This window comes from Sinohyriopsis cumingii, chromosome 9, assembly GCF_028554795.1.
Source record: "Sinohyriopsis cumingii isolate HCF-2022 chromosome 9, ASM2855479v2, whole genome shotgun sequence".
Lineage (NCBI taxonomy): Eukaryota > Metazoa > Mollusca > Bivalvia > Unionida > Unionidae > Sinohyriopsis > Sinohyriopsis cumingii.
This window is the reverse complement of record NC_142969.1, coordinates 57,564,268-57,582,457: the sequence shown is the minus strand read 5'-3', so window position 1 is coordinate 57,582,457 and position 18,190 is coordinate 57,564,268. Positions and strand designations below refer to the sequence as shown.

At 37.8% G+C, this 18,190-nt stretch overlaps 1 protein-coding gene across 1 annotated transcript in view; it reads right to left on the bottom strand.

Moving 5' to 3' along the window:
• Positions 1–10,297: 10,297 nt before the first annotated feature.
• Positions 10,298–18,190, bottom strand: part of LOC149791880 (C-type mannose receptor 2-like) — a 40,820-nt gene continuing 32,927 nt past the window's right edge. Inside the window, exon 10 of the mRNA XM_089969284.1 lies at positions 10,298–12,046. Coding sequence (XP_089825410.1) covers positions 11,847–12,046 — 200 coding nt within the window. The 3' untranslated portion in view covers positions 10,298–11,846. The remainder of the gene's footprint in view (positions 12,047–18,190) is intronic.

Sequence of the window (18,190 nt, the reverse complement as noted above, 5' to 3'; positions counted from 1 at the left end):
TTCCCCCAGCAGTCAAGACAGACGCAACCCCAAGAATGCCTGAGTAAGAATAAGTACAAGACGTTTTTCAAACACAGTCAGGAGCTCCCGTTCCTAGTAAGACTGTAGCGTTCCTGTTGACCCCTTCCCCCACACCCCAACGATAAGAACTGAAAGCTTGGGTTAAAAAGATGATGTAGACTCCTCCTTCGACAGAAGTGAAAAAGAAAGAAGGAAAGACAGAAATGAAACCAGAAGTGAAAAATGAAAAGAAGACCAAAGCCATTACCACCACCACCACCAATACTACCTTCGACTTCTACTCCCGTGGCACATCGGACACGTAAAGCCTACCCAAACCACCATTTCGCCCCATCCAAAGTAGCATCAACGAAATGTGGGTGACTTCTTAAAAAATGGAGAAGGTTTTAGGCGGCAGTTACTACGATCTATCCCATTCTGCAACTTACGGAGGATTTCAGAAATTGTATTGCGCTGTCAAAACTCGTCTGAAAAGTCTCTTTGTACCTCAAATGCAAGATGGATACAGGAACAAGCCACGTACACTTCACACAAGTCCGTTCGACGAAAATTTTCCAGAAGTCGAACCCGAGTGGAGGGCATCTACCATCAATGAAAAGCCGATTTAGCCGATGTCTCTCAATTGGCTACCTACAAACGTGGCTACAAATATTTGTTTTGTGTTATCGACGTCTTTTCTAAATTTGCCTGGGTTGTGCCATTGACTTCCAAATCGAGCAATGAATTAGTGCTAGACCTCCAAAAAGTGTTGAAACAAAGTGGTCTGCACCCTCTTCGATGGCAAACTGACAATGGCACTGAATTTCTGAACAAAGCTTTCCAAAAAGAATTAAACGTGACATGCATTTCTTCACCTTTCAGAATCCTGAAACCAAAGCCAGCATCGTGGAACGTTTTCAACGTACCTTGAAATAATGCATGTGGAAATAAATTATCACCACACTCATAAGTACATCGACGTCTTACCGCACTTGGTCCAAGCATACAACCAATCTTACCATCGAAGCATCGGACATGCCCCCGAAGAAGTGACTATCGACAACAAAGTGAACGTTTTCGTGTTCCTGTTTGGTACGTCCCCGACGGTGACTGTCAGAAAGAAACGTGGAGTGTTGGCAGTAGGAGATTGGGTGCACATTGGCAAAACAAAACGTACTTTCGACAAAGGTTACTTACTCAACTGGACCACCGAATTGTTTTGCGTTATTTGACGAGTGCGTGACCGTCATCCTACCGTCTATAAATTGGAAGACATGAACGCGGAAGTGTTGAAAGGAACGTTTTACTTGCCCGATGTGTGTTGTTACACGGCCACATTACCTCAGCCATCCAATTAGATCATAAAGTCCATTGGAAATTGGCTTTGGTGGAAATCATTTACCATGGAAAAGTCCTAAATGTCCTTCTAAATCAAAACAATTTTCAGGTCGAAGTTCATGACGAGCAAGTGCCAAAGTGCCAAAGTACTTGGATACCCATGTAAAATATGAGAATAAACACATAACTCAAAAACTCAAAAGTATACATATAACTTGATAATTCCCCCAGGCTATTGTCTTGCTACTAAATTCAATGCCCTTTTCAGCAAAGCCTTGAACAAAACAAAATATCACCATTGAGTACCATACTAAAATTTCCGGAGGGTAAAGTGTTATTTTCTCCTGATTTGTATGACATTTTCAGTGGGGACATCGAGATGAGGATGGTGATTATCCACAAATAGGAATTACAAGTCATTTCTGACAACGATTATTTTTCCAAGTTATTTCGTTCCCCAGTAGAACTGAACCAAGGATTCAATTTGATGTTTGTGTACTCCTATGTACTAGAGTACAACGTGATGGGACACACATAGGTACCGTTATATCGTGTCATTACTTTCAAAGTGGATTATGCAAAAAACGCTTACGAGGGTGGTGGAAACACCTATCACGTTCACCGCGACTTTGTACATCCTCACTATTTGCCCGTCAGCAAGTTGTATGTTGATACTGTAAACGTTGTTATAAAAAAGAGATCTGAGACAAAATATTCCATTCACCAAAGGGAAAGTCACGGTGAAACTCCATTTTAGAAGACGATTCTCTAACGAGTCATAAGTAATGTATTCATTATACCGAGGCGTAACTCGACTGCGGTCGAGGAGCCATTTGAAATCGGCCTTTTGTTCGGTGGCCGCAGTGTTGAAATATATGATGACAAATGGATTGCACGCTTTGAAAGATGCTGCATCGAATTTCTAAAAGATGCCATTATCGACAAGCAAAACCCTAAAGAAACTTTCTTGAGAGCAGGCAAATATGTATTGCTGCAAACAGGCAAAGACATTTTGTGCCGACGAGAAACGCCTATGACTGCCCTGGTCGCTGCCGAGTTAGGCATTCCTGCTTTCTTAGTGTCACATTAAGGACAAGGCAGAAAGAGACGACGAGGAAAACACCCCTTCAGAAGACTTCACATTCATAAAGCTAGAAAAACTAAGAAAAGAAGAACCGTCCGAGACTTAGACATTTTTCATTATTAAATCATAGAAGAACAAAAATGATGCAGCGAGAGTCTTGCGCCTGTTCTAAGTCTAAGGCTAAAAACACTCATCTTCATGCGTGCGTAGTATGGAAACCTGACACACCAGACAAGTCCAGTGTCCTAGAAATTACCAATACGTGATAAAGCTCTGATAGAAGAGTTCGTAAAGATAAAATTGCTCTAGGCCGTAGTGTAGAACTGATGGATCGTTTGCATTTGGATATGTGGTTGCAAGAAAAGTATTTGCTGTCGTTTGTTTTCCATTTTTATCATGATATATGCTCTTTGACTCTCTCTATTCCTCACCCTCAAATGAAAATATCCTAGCGCTCCCACTCTAAATAGTGTCGGGATGTTTTCTATCGCGTCCGCGCTTGAAAAATATCAAGCGAGGCAGTCTCCAGTCTGACCATTCATTGTTGACTCATCCCCCTAGGAAGTTAGCCAAGCTGAACGAAGCTTACGTGAATTTACATCGTGTCAGGAAAAGTCTGATACTGAAGCCTGAAGAGTTAGAGAATGTCAGAATGTTGAAAGTGACTGAAAACCTGATAGACGAGCTCTTTCAGAGGAAGTCAAGAAAGAAAAGGAAGAATGGACGAAGAAGTACAGACTTAAGAAGCAGAGAGAACACAGAGAACAGCAGCAGCAGGAATCAGACAGAGGTTTTGTCGACTGTCGTTCAGACCCGAAAGAGTTATCCCTCTCTTTCCGAAGAAGCATGCCCTATACTGTGGTTTCGCCTGTCATAAGACGGGTACGCAATCTTAGACATTAAAAGATTGCAATAACTCCCCGTCCAAAAATAACCAGCCCTTTTCTGGGCGTCCCTAATATTCCAGAAAAGAGATACTATTTCAATTGCCAATGATATGTTAGTAAGTTAAAAATTAGAAGTGTGTCTATAAGTACTTCGTTTCTTTAACTTTGTGAGAAGTGTGCCTAAAAGCACTTCGTTTCGGTAGCTTGTCAAATAGTCAGTGAGTTTTTGCTAGTAGTTAGCGTTTGTAGTTACAAAATGTGAGTGAGTGTTTCTTTTAAGTCCGCGCATTCCATGTTTCTTTGGGTAATGATATGGGCGATGAAAGTTTTGGTGACATGGATGATTCCTTCACGTCCTTCCTTGATAAATGTAGCGGGAAATATTCGTCAGTCCGGCTACCCATCGTTGACTCCTTAACCAAAAAAATGAGGAACATAATTGCTAAATTTCTTGAACTCCAAATGCATCTGGAGTATGCCAGGCGCATCTTGGGTGAACTGTCTATGGATGCCGTAGCCGAAGAGGCCAGGATAGAGACGGAGAAGATACACAAGAAAGAATAGAAGAAAAAGACAAAACCTATCCTACCTCACGTAATGCTGAGACCTCTGTGTGAGGTGAAGCCTGATGAGAGGACGCCTCCACATAAAAAAGCATCAGAACTACTACCAGCACCGCAGCCTCTAACCAGCACCACATCCAGTACCAGTACAGGTGCGTGTGCAGGATATAAGGAGACCACAACATCCAAGAGTGTGAAATAGGAGAAGTCAGAGGGAAGTCTTCACTATCCCTGAAATTGAGACTGGGAGAATGAACCCCCCTCCTCGCTCCCAACCACAACGGTGAATGGAATACCGATTGGAGTCGTCGTTGTATTTGCGGTGCCAGACCTGGGAGATGTCACCATTAGCCAAGTGCATCTGGAGTTAAACGAAACAGCCCTTCTCAGGGCTATCCAAATCTCTAGAAAAGAGACTATTCAAGTTGCCAATTTGAGTTAGTGTGGAGTAGTGTGATTATAAATGCTGACTCCTTTACTGATGTTATTGTGTGTGTGTGTGTGTGTGTGTGAGAGAGAGAGAGAGAGAGAGAGAGAGAGTAAGCTCGCATACGCTTGTGTGGATAGTAGAGTGTTTCCATAAGTGTGCATACGCTTGTGTGGATAGAGTGTGTGATTGCATAAGTACGCATACAATTGTGTGAATAGTAAATTTTAGGGGTTTGTAAGTGTTCGCCTACGTTTGTGTGGATAGCAGAAATTGTCGTTTTTGATAGTATAATTTGGGTTTTGTTTTTTCTCATTCTCTTGTGTGGATATTATATTTCGGTTTATTCTTCTTCTTACCCTGTGTGGATACTATATATTGTGATTATTGATATTATATTTTGGGCTTTTAATCCTTCCCGTGTGGATAGTATATTTGTTTTTCTTCTTCCCGTGTTAATAGTATATTTTGGTTTGATTTTGTTCCTCACCTTTGTGTGGATAGTATATTTGTGGTTTGTGGATAGTATAGTAAGGGTTTGTTGTTTTTTCCTTCTCGTGTGGATAGTAGATGTTGTGGTTATTGATATTATATTTTGGATTTGTTTTTTATCTTTCCCGTGTGCATAGTAAATAATATATGAAATGAGTGTAAGAGATGTTTTCCTTCACGCCCGTGTTTGAATACGTCAAGGGTTTTGTCGTTCGCGGCATTCAGCATTGAATAAACAAAGATGACGATAGATGTATTAAACAAATTGAAGGACTGTTGGTACTGAACCATGGACGCAGCCTATGATCTGGAAAGGCTTGAGAATTAATGGAAGTATTTAGGCAGCACAGACTTTGTGACTAGCCTGAATGAAGCCAGGGATCTTTACAAGGTATGATAGAAGAGGCAGTAGAAAAGTTGCGAGGTATCATTCAACCTTTATATGTCAGAGTGGGAACCTTGAAGGACGCACTTGAGGGTGTCATAACATAAAAGTCATGTGCTTTCTAAAAGACTCATTACATTGGTCAGAGTGGTCATTTGTGGGATCTGGACCAACTACAGAAAGGAAAGGAAATAAGGAGAAAAGTGATAGACAAAGAGATAAAGAAGATAAAAGACAGCTGGGCTAAAGAAAGAAAGAACACAGAAAACAGAAAGAAAAAACAGAAGCTTAAAAAGCTGAATGAAAATTGGATGCAAATACAGGAAAGATTTAGATTGATAGGACGGCCTGACTGGATTCCATAGACGGAAAAGGCAGAAGAAGAAAGGAATCATTAGGAAAGTGAAGAGATGGTGGAAGGACTGGAGAAAATAGAACAAGAAGAAGAACCCAATGGCCCTTTTCAGGGCCACTCATATGCCTCGAAAGGATTTGCTCTTTTGCCTAATTTTTTTTTAGTCGGTTGTATAGTTGTTTGTGTTTGTATGTTGTCTGTTGTAAGTGTTTTCTCTGTATCGCCAAAACGTTCTATGGTTTTTTCCCGCTCATTGGTCCCGATTGAGGTAAACCGTTGCTACATTGTTACAAATCTTCAGTCCTGTGACGTCAACTTACCCGTAATGTAGTTTTCCATTGTCGCTATACATTTTGAAGCTATAAAGTACCAGGGGAATCTATAATGATAATTACCATTGACGCTATAAATCTTGACGCTATATCGTCTCACGGATTCCTCTGATGTATTTGCCCATTGCCGCTATATCGTCCCACTATACTACTTACGTTTAGACAATTATGTGTGCGTCTACAAGATTACCAGAAGTTGTTCTTTTACGGAACATGAACACTAAGATCATAGTGAAGCTTTAGTAAAAGTTTATTTGGAGGAAGTTGCTTTTATTGGTTCTTTTTGGGGGGGTTGTGGTGGGGTTTTAACACTATTTGCCCTTCCCTAGGTTGTTTAATATGATCAAGTATCTATTTTGTGTCTTGTATTTTCCAGCAGGTCTTCCTTGAATTAGGTATCAAACAGTTTACATCATCCTTATAATCAAGGTTCTTTGGGAAGTTTCTTCAGACTTTAAAGAGTATGGTTAGGTCACATTGCTTTAAGACAGAGAAAGATTGGGTGTGCAATTTTTGTTGATTGCTGTAAGGGAATCGGTGATTGAGTCTCCAGGTTTTAGACCTTTTGAACTTATTTTTGGACATATTGAAAGTATTGTAAAAGCGACTTTTTTGACTGAATAGTCTGACATAAAGCTTCTTGACTGTGTCTGCGAAGCTAAATACAGATTGTCAGAGACCTGCTATGTGGCAAAAAAAAAACCTAATCTTTAGTCTGCCCAGTTAAGAATGAAATTGAAGAATGACAAACATACAAAAGATAATAGCTTCCAGCTAGGTGATAGAGTTTCAGCTCTGTTACCCATGCACCCACATTTCTATTGAGGCTAAGAACTGTGGGCCTTATGCCACTGAAAAGAATCTGAGTGACTTGAATTACATCATAAATGCTTCTGGGAGTAGAAAGCATTAACAACTTTACCATATAAATTATCTAATTAATTTAGTAGTACCTGTACCCCCCACACACACGACATTCGAAGGAAGATGAGAAATTGGATAGTGCTGACTTTGAAGAAATTATATTCCTAATTGTGAAGTTTAGGACAATCTCGACCAGAAACGTTCGCAACTGCTGCAACATGAAATGAACGAGCTGAAACAGCTACTAAAAGAATATGGACACTTATTTCAAGATATTCCAACTCAAACAAAGAAGATCTTCCACGACGTTGAAGCAGTGAATTAAACGCCTGTAAAGTAAACTCCTCATATGATTAATCCTCTCAAATTAGACTATCTGAAAAATAAGTTCAGCATTTCATGAAGAATGACTTCATGGAACCAAGTAAAAATGATTGGTTCTCACCTTCTATTCTAGTACCAAGCCCAAATAAGACTTTTCGTTCGTGTATTGGTTATAGAAAAGTAAGACGTGTCGATAAGATATTCGTTTCCAATTCCTAGAGTCGATATTTGCATTGTCAGGATTGAAATGCGAAAATGCTTCACTACGTTTAACATCTGGAAGAAATTCTGGCAAATTCTGCTTAGAGAGCAAAGGAAATTTCATCATTCGTGACTCCAGATGAAATTTACCAATACAAAGTTATACCATTAGGAAGGAAGGGTTGCCGAAGTTATTTCCAACGTTTGAAGAATGTGATCACATTCGGTATAAGAAATTGTGACGCTTTCATCGACGACGTCACCCTCTACAACAACACCTGATCGGACCACATGAAAACCGTCCGGATTTGTTTTCTAAATGCTAATCGAAACAAATCTGGCAATAGATCTGAGTCAAAGTGACTTCTACCGTGCTTCTTTTACTTTTTTATGAAATGTTGTTGGGCATGGTGAAATAAAACCTATAGAAGTTAAGGTTATTGCTATTTGTGAGTTCACTATGCCTATCAGTAAGATTTTATTTTTTAGGTAAATCAAGTGCTATTTTACAAACTTGGATGCATGTTGGCTTATTTTATCTTGTTACTTAGATTACGCTCCTAGACTTAACAACATACATTCGAACTCCTTGCAGATGTATGTGTGTGCTATTGAGCGAGTGGTGAATCTTTATATTCCCGAAACATTTTCTAAATAAGTTTATTTTCCTCGCTGTAATATACGTATCCCATGTCGTATCATAGGAACCCGTCTTGAAAGGATTAAAATGTGCCAGTGCATTTTATATATAAAAAATTATTGCTTTATCTTTCAATTTTATTTATTTTTTCATGCTGGATAAATGTCTATAGAGGTGTAAGGATATAGAATTTAAGATTTGATCCTGGGGAAACCTCTCCACACAAACAAGTTGAAGGACATTACCCTACATGTTCATCCTTAACTAAGTGATTAAAATGGAAACATTATTAACCCCGTCTCAAATTACTTCACATTTTACACTATTCTATATATCTCCACATTTATGCAAACGTGTCGAGACCTAATGCAACACACCCACTTACCCATCCTGGCACCATCACCGCTGCTACCATCACCGGGAATGGGGCTACACTTGTAAATTTATTTTGAATATCTATCGACGATACCTAATGTATTTTTTTAAGTCCAATGTTACTATCAATAGTGAAAGTGTCCACATCCATTCAAGACGTTACAACATACCATATACAGTTATGAAAAAAGTGTTCCCAACTATATTCTCCCTCTTCCCACTTCTTCCCACTCCAGACTAAAGATCAGCATCCCAAAAATGTTGATGACATCCACAGGCCATCCATAGTCTTGTCCCAAAATTTTAAGTCTGTATCGTGAACATAATATCATCATGCACAACATCAAACACACGTGCTTGGATGGAGAGCATCTAATTTTCATTCATTTTGATCCTAAATCTTACTAGGAAACATAGCACTATTTTTCTGAATATTCTTAGAGTTTGGATTCATGATGTAGATATGAAAAGCTAAATAACCTTGACCTATCTAAGACACATACTACTTAAAAACCTAAGTTTATACACGAAGCCAGGCATGCAAAGTAAAGTTTGGAGATTTTTTTCTCTCGTCGAAATGTGATAACACAAAGCTTAAAATAAATAAGCATGTGTGTGTGTGTGTGTGTGTGTGTGTGTGTGTTATGTATTTATGTATCATTGAACGGTATTGGTCTATTATTTACCTCTATGATGCAGCATACGTTTAAATAAAGCTGGTTAGACTTTATGCCAGTGGATAAAGCTGAAACAGCAATGTTGAAAATAAAGTTGAAGAATTCCTCAGCAGGGAGGTGTCAGAAGGGTGACAGTTATGTCAGTGAATAGTTACGGTTTTCTCGGAAATCATTTTACATATTGTGCATTACAAAATAATTTTAGTGTTGCACAAAGGATCCGAAGCGCAATGGACACTGTTCCACCAAATATAAGGGACACTGATCATTTTAGAGGGAAAACGAAAATATATCTAAATTATGTACTCTGCTGTCATATTTTCCTTGAACGCTTGCATTATTCAAATATTGATTTCCTTATGTGTTCAAGTAACTCATGAAAACCAATATCTTGTTAAAATGAAACGAGGTGCACCATGACATTTTCCATTCCGGATCTTGCTCTCTCATATAGCATTACTGTAAACTCCTCATCTAACAAGACATTGTACTAAATACCCATGGCTTTTGAATTGTTTCTCTTTCTAAAGTAATAAATCTTTAATTTTCTTTGACACAATAGGAAGGGTCAACAACTTGCCAAAATTTGGTCATCTTCTTGGGTTTCACTAGCCTCCTTCTTACAGTTTCAGTTCTATATAATATCATTGAAAAAAAAGCCTATGAGATGTTTGTGGATGATTACTCTTATCACAAGAAAATCAAAAAAGTGGGTACAAAATGTGGGCAAAAAAGAAAGACTTTTTAATAATGTCTCATCCACCTATTCATTATAGATATTTCGAAATTAAATATTCGATAATTCGATTTTAAACACCGTTTTGTCTACATTAATATCTTTTCTGCCCTCACCAATTTTTCATTGTTTCAGTACTGCTTCATTTTCCTAAATTAAATGGAATATAATAAATATTCATGTTTTGTATATGTAAAAAGCTCAAACAGAGAATTTAAGCAAAACGACAATAAACTGTACCCCTTAAATGCTGAAGCACAAATCTCAGAAAGTTTCAGATATATTAAGAATATTTTAGACAATAGTCAAGTAATCGATACAAAAATTCCGTGTGGGTATTTATTTGAATATTCAAATATTTCAGAATATACTGATAGTGTATCAAAGGCCTACATAAATATACTCCAATCACCTCTCTCAAAGGCCACATAAGATTTACGTCCCTTGGAAGTCATTTGTTGGGGAAAAAGTATGCATTCCACACAATTCAGATTCGCCAAGAAATATAGAAATTATGAATGAAGTAATTTTGGTTCATTTTCCAGATGCTTATAAAGTGTGGTTTAATAATAAAGATTATTAAGTTAAAGTAACAATGTGATTTGTTATTTTTCAAGTTTTATTTGTTAAGCTATAATTCTCGCCAAATATAAGATTCTAGCCAGATAAGAGGACAATGTGTGCCTTCAACAGAGATGAAAAGTGTGTCGTGTTATTCAATGTTTCTGCTATTGGTCATGGATTTGTAAACATAGGTGAGAACAAATGACATGTTAAACTGATGTTTGGGTCCGGGGGAAACAAGAGAACAAACAATGTTAATGCTTTTAATTGTAGATATCAAAGAAATGATGTATGAAGGTAGTAACATGGCACAATAATGGATATATGGTGCCAACTAAAGGTAGAGAAGGAATGATGATCCTGTAAATGTTCAATGGGATTAAGAGATTTGTTGTAATGGTAAATAATAATAATAATAATAATAATAATAACAATAACAATGTGGACATACATCAGGGTTTGATCATTAGAAGAATCCAGTTCATTACAGTATTAGTTACCCCATAATAACATATCTAGAGACAAGATTTTTAAAAACAAGCACCGTAAAATAAAAACCCAAAACAGGCTGAAAATAATTAAGGTAAGGAAACATTCTAAAGTCATATGTCAGTTCCTGATGTCAAAATATGTGGTGAGAAAGCTTGCCAGTAGTTTCTCGTGGGTCGGTGGTTCTTTCCGGGGTTTTCCGGGTTCTTCCTCCACCATTAATACTGGCCGCCATGTATAGCCTATCGTGCTGAAAAATGGCGTTAAACCCCACAACAACAACAACAACAACAACAAAATATGTGCATTTGTATAGCACTCTCAAGTCAGATAAGCGTGTCATTATGTCTAAGGTTAATAGGCAAGTTGTTTTACTGTTAACGGGGCCCTAGTATGCTTGCATATGTTCATGACATGTTGGTATATTGAGATAGTACTGTTGTGACTGATACCTAAGTTTTGTACTGATTGTGTGAATTTAATTGTTGGTATTTGATATAGTTAATGTTTCAGGTAATGGATGGGACTGAGAAAGTCTTTGTGGAGTGATCAAATTGGTTTCAGTTTTATCATCATTCTCTGACATTTGTTACATGTCATCTATGAAGCTGCATTGGAAATACACCTTGCCTTGAATGGTAGCTTCAACTTCAGCTGAGTGTCTCGATTTGTATATTTTGGTGTCAATAGCATACAGTTGGCGAGACAATGGATGACAATATATGACAATTAAGAGCAGCTGTGTGTACAGAATAAAGAGAATGGATTCAAGAACATAGCAATGTGGAAAACTACAACATAGATGAACTGGGAAATCTTGTACGGAGCCTCTTGTTTCAAACAAACGTCTTACAAGGTACCATGAAATGAAATATATGCGTCTGAAGGCTAAACTCAGCCTGCAAACATAATTTATATCTTGATGCATACAAATAGTGTGAAGCATGTAAACAATTAAAAGTGGAGTTGAATACAGCTTGAAGCGTTTAAGTAATATTTAACTAAACTGCTTTTGATGACGTGATAGATGCAGCTGCTGGTGAAGCCTTCTTAGTAAGATTCCATCTATCTCATCTCTTTTTGGATATTTCTTTCACTGGTCATATTCTACTCCTATTCTACTGTCATGTAATAGTCGTCCTCTTTGCCCGGAACAGTCGCTTGCATATGACGTCCTTGGAGGAAGACCAGAAAGGCTTTACGTTTGCCATGCACAGTAACATAGATACACACCCCTAGAATGACAATTGCTCCAAGAATTCCAACACTTATACCCACTATGTGTCCTGCTCCCAAAGTCATTCCCGTGTCTTCTGAAATTATTGTAAAATATGTCTGTTTAACTCACAAACATGGCAATTAAAAAATTATGGCATGCACATATTACTCCAACAATGTTAAATTTATGAATTCTTCCATGGTAAGCAAATTATCATCTAAAAGTACAAATTTTCAATTTTTGTTAGTAAAGCAGTTATTTTTAGTAAAACAGTTTTTAGGCAACAAAGTGTACTGACCATATAGGCGCTGGCAAATGAATAGAGTGATCTTCTCTTGATACAGGAGTGGTGCCAATACAACAGTTAGTGCTAGAGTGGAATGCATGTGCTCTTAGAAGAATGTAACAGCAAGGACACTACAAGGGTGCATCCAAGTTATGAGCAGGTAATTATTATGAAGAAACATCTTTTCCCTAGAGAGGTAATATTAGATGATGTCTCCCTCAATGTACTAACTGAACTCGTCTCAGGTACCACTTCAGAGCTCTCGCTCTCAACATTGAGATGAAAGGTTCATAATAGAAAGAGGTTTCACTAAATGAGAATGATTACCGATGAGTGGGAGCCTGTTCTTGACAATGAAAGCAGGGAAACTTTACATATTTCCAGTCAAACAACATGGCATGTATTTCATTTTTCCTGCCTACCATTGCTTGAGCGAGTAGGAAGCAGGTATTATACGGGAGAGAAAGAAAAATGAAGCTTTATGGAGTGGTTCCAATTGAGACTTATTCAGCCAATTAACAACTCATGATATATTCCAGTTAGGGCGTCGCACCACAACCTTTGGAAGTGTTAAATCAAACACTGACAGATGAATGGATAAGAGGCCAAATATCCTCTCTTTCATGTGATTCAGAGTGTCAGAGATCATGAAATTATATCCTTTTATCATACCTGCAACTGTTTCTTATTACAGAAATGATGGAGGATGCTAGCTATTTGAGCTATGAATAATTTCAGCAGAAAAATATGTTCACGCTCACAAAATTGGGAGAAAACTCACCACTTTCTTTAGTATGTTTTCAAAGAGGAAGGTGTTCTCATGATTCTCTCCACGACTTGTTGAGTAACTGTTTGATCTTGAGGGCTTGTTTAATTTTCTTCAGACTTGCAGGTTCAACATCTCTGTACTGGGTCAAAATGCCTGCCATTGTGGTTGCTTCGGAGAATGAGAAAAGGATTTCTCCCGCTAAAAATATTAAGTCATCTTTCTGTGATTTTTCCCACCTGAGTGTAGACATCAGGAGGAGACGACACTCTCTTTCCCTTTTTCTGTATCATCTTCAGAATTACATGTGATGGGGGTAAGCATATGCGTCCACACCATTCTAATCTATAGAAAAATAATTGACTGCCCATGCCTTCGGATCCGGGACTGATGAGACCAACGTGTGGCATTTTACATTCCACCTTGTCACAAATAGGTCTACCAGTGATACATGTTAGCATGCACATATGAAGTGAATAACAACAGAATGAATGTATTAATGGACAGCAATTAATACATTTAATCAGCCTAGAATATGAAGAACTTGCACATGCATTTGTCAGTCCTGACAATAAAAGAAAGGTCTGGGGACATGGTTTGCCCTTAAATTTTTACACTATGTACCACAGTGAACTTCGTGGACAGAATGAGAACACCCTTTCCATGTAGCGTCTGCCACCAATGAAGCTTCTTTCAGGATGGCCATTATACGTAATATAACCCAGAAATTGACACCGAGTCTGAAAGGGAGTTCCTTCAACTGGTAACTTTTGTCTTTAAAGAAAACACCAGTAAGATGATAAATTCTATGACGTGGAAAACTACCATTAACTTTTGGAACTAGGAGTGGTCATTAATATTGAAAAGATTGATTTAACAATGTGAATTATCTCTGCTGCTCTTTCTGGAGAGAGGTTGTCCATTCTTTTACTGCAGAGCATCTGACGTGAATAGGTCTTAGTGGAATTATGTAGCTGAAGGCGTCTAGACAATTGAGAAGGTGCACTATATGTGGTAATGAGGCCCTCTGAAAGCACTTGCTGGGTCCATTGATCATTGCAGCAAATACTTTCTCATTCAACAGAGAATTATAGGAGACTCCCCGCCATGAGGATATCTGACAAAGGATGTATGAAAATGGTGTCATTTGTTGTGACATTGAAAGCCTCTATGGCAAGAACAATTGCTTCTCTCTGCCTCTTAACCACTTTCAAATCCTAAGAACTGTGGCAATTTACGGAGCATAGGATTCGAAGGACTGCCTCTCTGTCTGGTATGTCATATGGGCATATTTACTATCCTTTTATTTACATCCCGTAAAAGCCCTACTTGGTCCCCGCGGCTGTGTGAGAGGGAAATTCTATGTGTGTGCCTGTTTATGTATTTCTTGTATTTCTTTGATCTGACTACTGAAGAGGAGGTTAGAAGGGAATGGTTGTCATCACAGCTGGTGGTGGTCTTTCAAAAAGGTGAAAGTGTCGAGGACTGTATCTCTTTTTGCCAACTGAAGGTGTTTCGCTGCTGTTATAGGATTGATCAGGGTGTACTGAGCAGCCATGTTTAAGATGCATGCCATCTGAGAATCAGACTTCCGTATATATCATGAGGTATTCAAGGTGGGAGATGATAAAATGTTTTCTGCTTGATGAAAGGTTGCCATCAAGTCCAACATAAATACCACCGTGTAGTATATCATTACAGTTCTTCCTGTCCAGGCATACGGAGTAGGGGTTTGACATTCCCAAAGTTGCAGTGTCTCTGCCTACTGCTGTGGTGCCCAAGTGACACACGCAAGTGGAGTCTTATAGAAGCTCATACAAAAAGTTTGAAGAAGTCATCACTGTTAAAAAATAACAGTATGTTCCCACTTGAGTCATATATCTGTGTAAGCGACCCAAAGCGTCAACAATGCTACCAGACTGTAGTTGCACTTTGAAGACCAGTTGTTCTTTTTGACCAGCAAGTAAACTGATGCTAGAAATTTATACCAGGTTGTTGACTGAGGATGATAGGTTAAAACGCCTTATACAACTTGGTCGGTGGTTCTTCCCGGGGTTTTCCCGGGTTCTTCCTCCACCATTAACTCTGGCCGCCATGCATAGCATATCGTGCGCTGAAAAATGGCGTTAAACCCCACAACAACAACAACCTTAGACAACAAGCAAAAGTCTTCTTCAATAATCAACAAGAAGGCAGAATCTTCTTTTGTCATCGTGAGATATGGAAAACATAATAGAGCTTCCGACCAAACATCAACAAATCTATGCAAATGAGGTGATGCCAACACCTACTGTTCAATCTGAGAGATAGCTGGAGAAGAGTGCCTAAAGGGGAGGCCCATGATGCTTGCATAAGTTGCTAACTGGGACACGGTCACTTCCTAAAACGATCACTAAGTAAGTGCTCCCTTTGAGAAGCAAACGCATGAGAGAGATATGAATCCACGCACTGTCTGCACTGGGCTGCATTGAGTGACTTGTGACACTGTTGTATGAATGCTGATGCAAGAGAATGCCTTTGTGGTGTAGGGAAGACATTCTCAAGGACGTTTTTTTTATTTTGGCTTAAAGGGTAAGGTCGACTGTGGTGATGACCTGCTGTGATCTGATAGAAAAATTATATTTATCTTCCATGACATTATACATTTCTTTATGTTGAGACGGACAATTGGATATATGATCCAAAGTACTACGCACTGTAAAACGTTTCCCGCAGGAAGGATCCGTGTGGAAGTATACATATGTAAAAGTACTGAAGGTTCACTATTATACTTCTGAAATAGATGCTGCAAAAATAAATTCCAATATAATTAGACTTGCAGGAGAGGCCAAAAAGACTGTCTATACAGGTAAAGTCACCGAAGCAACGCTTTTTAATCACTATGAAGTGGACACTATGCTAACAGATATATAGAAATCTTCCCACTCCCCAGTAAAATGTTCAAACGAATATTTAAAAGAGAGAAACATTAACACATTCATAACAAAAGTATGGAAAATTATCTTCTTAACTTTTTGGAAGAAAGGCCCATACTTCGTCAATTCAGTATGCAAAAGTACGATTTATATCATCAAAAAATGGAAAATGATTTTTAAAAACTTTCATTCTGGAGACCGGGGTAGCAGAAAGAGAAAAGTACGTTCATAAAAGGCATAATGTTAAGAATTTCGGAAGCAAAGTTCTATGAAATTGTTTTTCTGAATTATTTATTTCTTGCCAAGATTGTTTTGGTTTTGGTTGATTATGCGTCCTGAGGTTTCTAAATATCCACATATATTTAAGAAAGTATGGCATGGGAAGGAAAAGTGTTCTGCGACCGGGACTCTGTACAGCTTCTTTGCCATCCAATCAGATCTATGAAGTTTCATACTTTTGTGTAGCTTTTGAGTTTCTCCGACATACTGAAGGCTACAGATCTTACATGTGATGAGATAAATGACATTGTCTGTTTTGCACATTTTGTTTTAGACGATGTATGTTTAGTTTTTCTCTAGTCACTGTGCTAGAAACTGTCCTGGTCTCTATCATATGCACCTTTCTTCGCCACAGGGCCAGATTGACTGGAATGGTCTTGATTACTGATTGGAGTAAGCGTCTCCCTAACTAGGATGTCCTTGAGGTCTTTTGGTCCCCGGTAAGCTACTACAGGTTTGTTAGACAACATTAACACTTCTGTCCTGTACACACTTTCAGTGATATAACACTTATTGCAATTGCTCACAACCACAACTGGAGTCCCCAAACCAGGAAAGAAAACGAATCTTACCGGAGAGAGAGAGAGAGAGAGAGAGAGAGAGAGAGAGAGAGAGATTCTTGAATGAGATCATATAAATAATCAATTCCATCATCGTTAAACCAATTTGTATTATTCGAACGATTCTGAAAGTGCAGAGCCGCAATTTGCATAATATAAAAGCATTTATCTGACTCTTTTATCTTTCTTAAACAAAGTCGATATATGAAGATTACAAGTAACATACATGCATACATACATACATACATACATACATACATACATACATACATACATACATGCATACAATCGGACCCGATAGGACATATCCTATTAGCAGGAAGAGATTCTGGAAAGCTTGTAAAGATTTTGACAATATACTCAATCGTACAACAGTTCAACGCCTCTATCACTCCATAAAAACAGTAACGAAATATCCATATTTTCCAAATCCAACTATAACATCGGATGTAAAAAAATCCACTATTTCTTTTCTCACAGCGTGTTTTTCTCTTCTCTCTCGTGTATTATCTAGTCTTTCGTTCCGCGGAAAATCCCATGGATTGTTATAACTGTGAAATATGTTCATCTACCAAACAATGTCAAAATGAAATTCTTTTGAGTAATAGTTTAATTTTTTATATTTGCTATCGTACAGTGTGCACATACGATGATAATACGCATATGATTAAATAATATATTATAAATTCAATTATTCAGCTAATGAATATCATTTTTATTGCTCGTTTCTTAAGTACACATGGTTTATTTAGTGTGAATGTAAATTTACATATAGTTAAGAAGGACTTTAATATCTCCAGATCAGTATGTGTAGACAGAAACAATAAAACAAAAACATGAACATACTGAGACAAATATATAATTCATTTATTTACCCATATATATGAACAAATGTTGCTCATGTTTTCACGAGTATTTGCAGTTAGTACTCTATATAAAATTGATTGATTCATTAGGAACTGACATAAAAAGTAGCATACTATGCTTTCAACATAAAGTTGTAAAATATTTTTCATCTTTTAAGTGGGAAAACGCCACCATTTTCCTTATTTTAATTACTAAGAGGTAATTCAATTCAATTGACATCGGATGGAGACAAGGATGGTCTGAATGGGTAGTTCCAGGGACTGTGTCAAAAATTGATTCTTTTTACATCTTTTTACTATGGAAGGCATACAATTCTGCAGGAGCACGTGATAATAAAAAATAAAAAAATAGCCATAAATGGTTTTATGAACTTCGACTTGGTCATTGTAAAGAAGAAAACAATATTTTATTTTCTGATTGCTAATGAAACTAGCATGTTGCAAAATGGAAGAAAAAACCCCAGAGGCAATGTTAATTCTTCATGCCTTAAGAGCAAATTATATACAGTTTGGTCAAAGGTTTCCATTAACATTCAGATGAAAATAAAAATGTTTTCCTACTATTC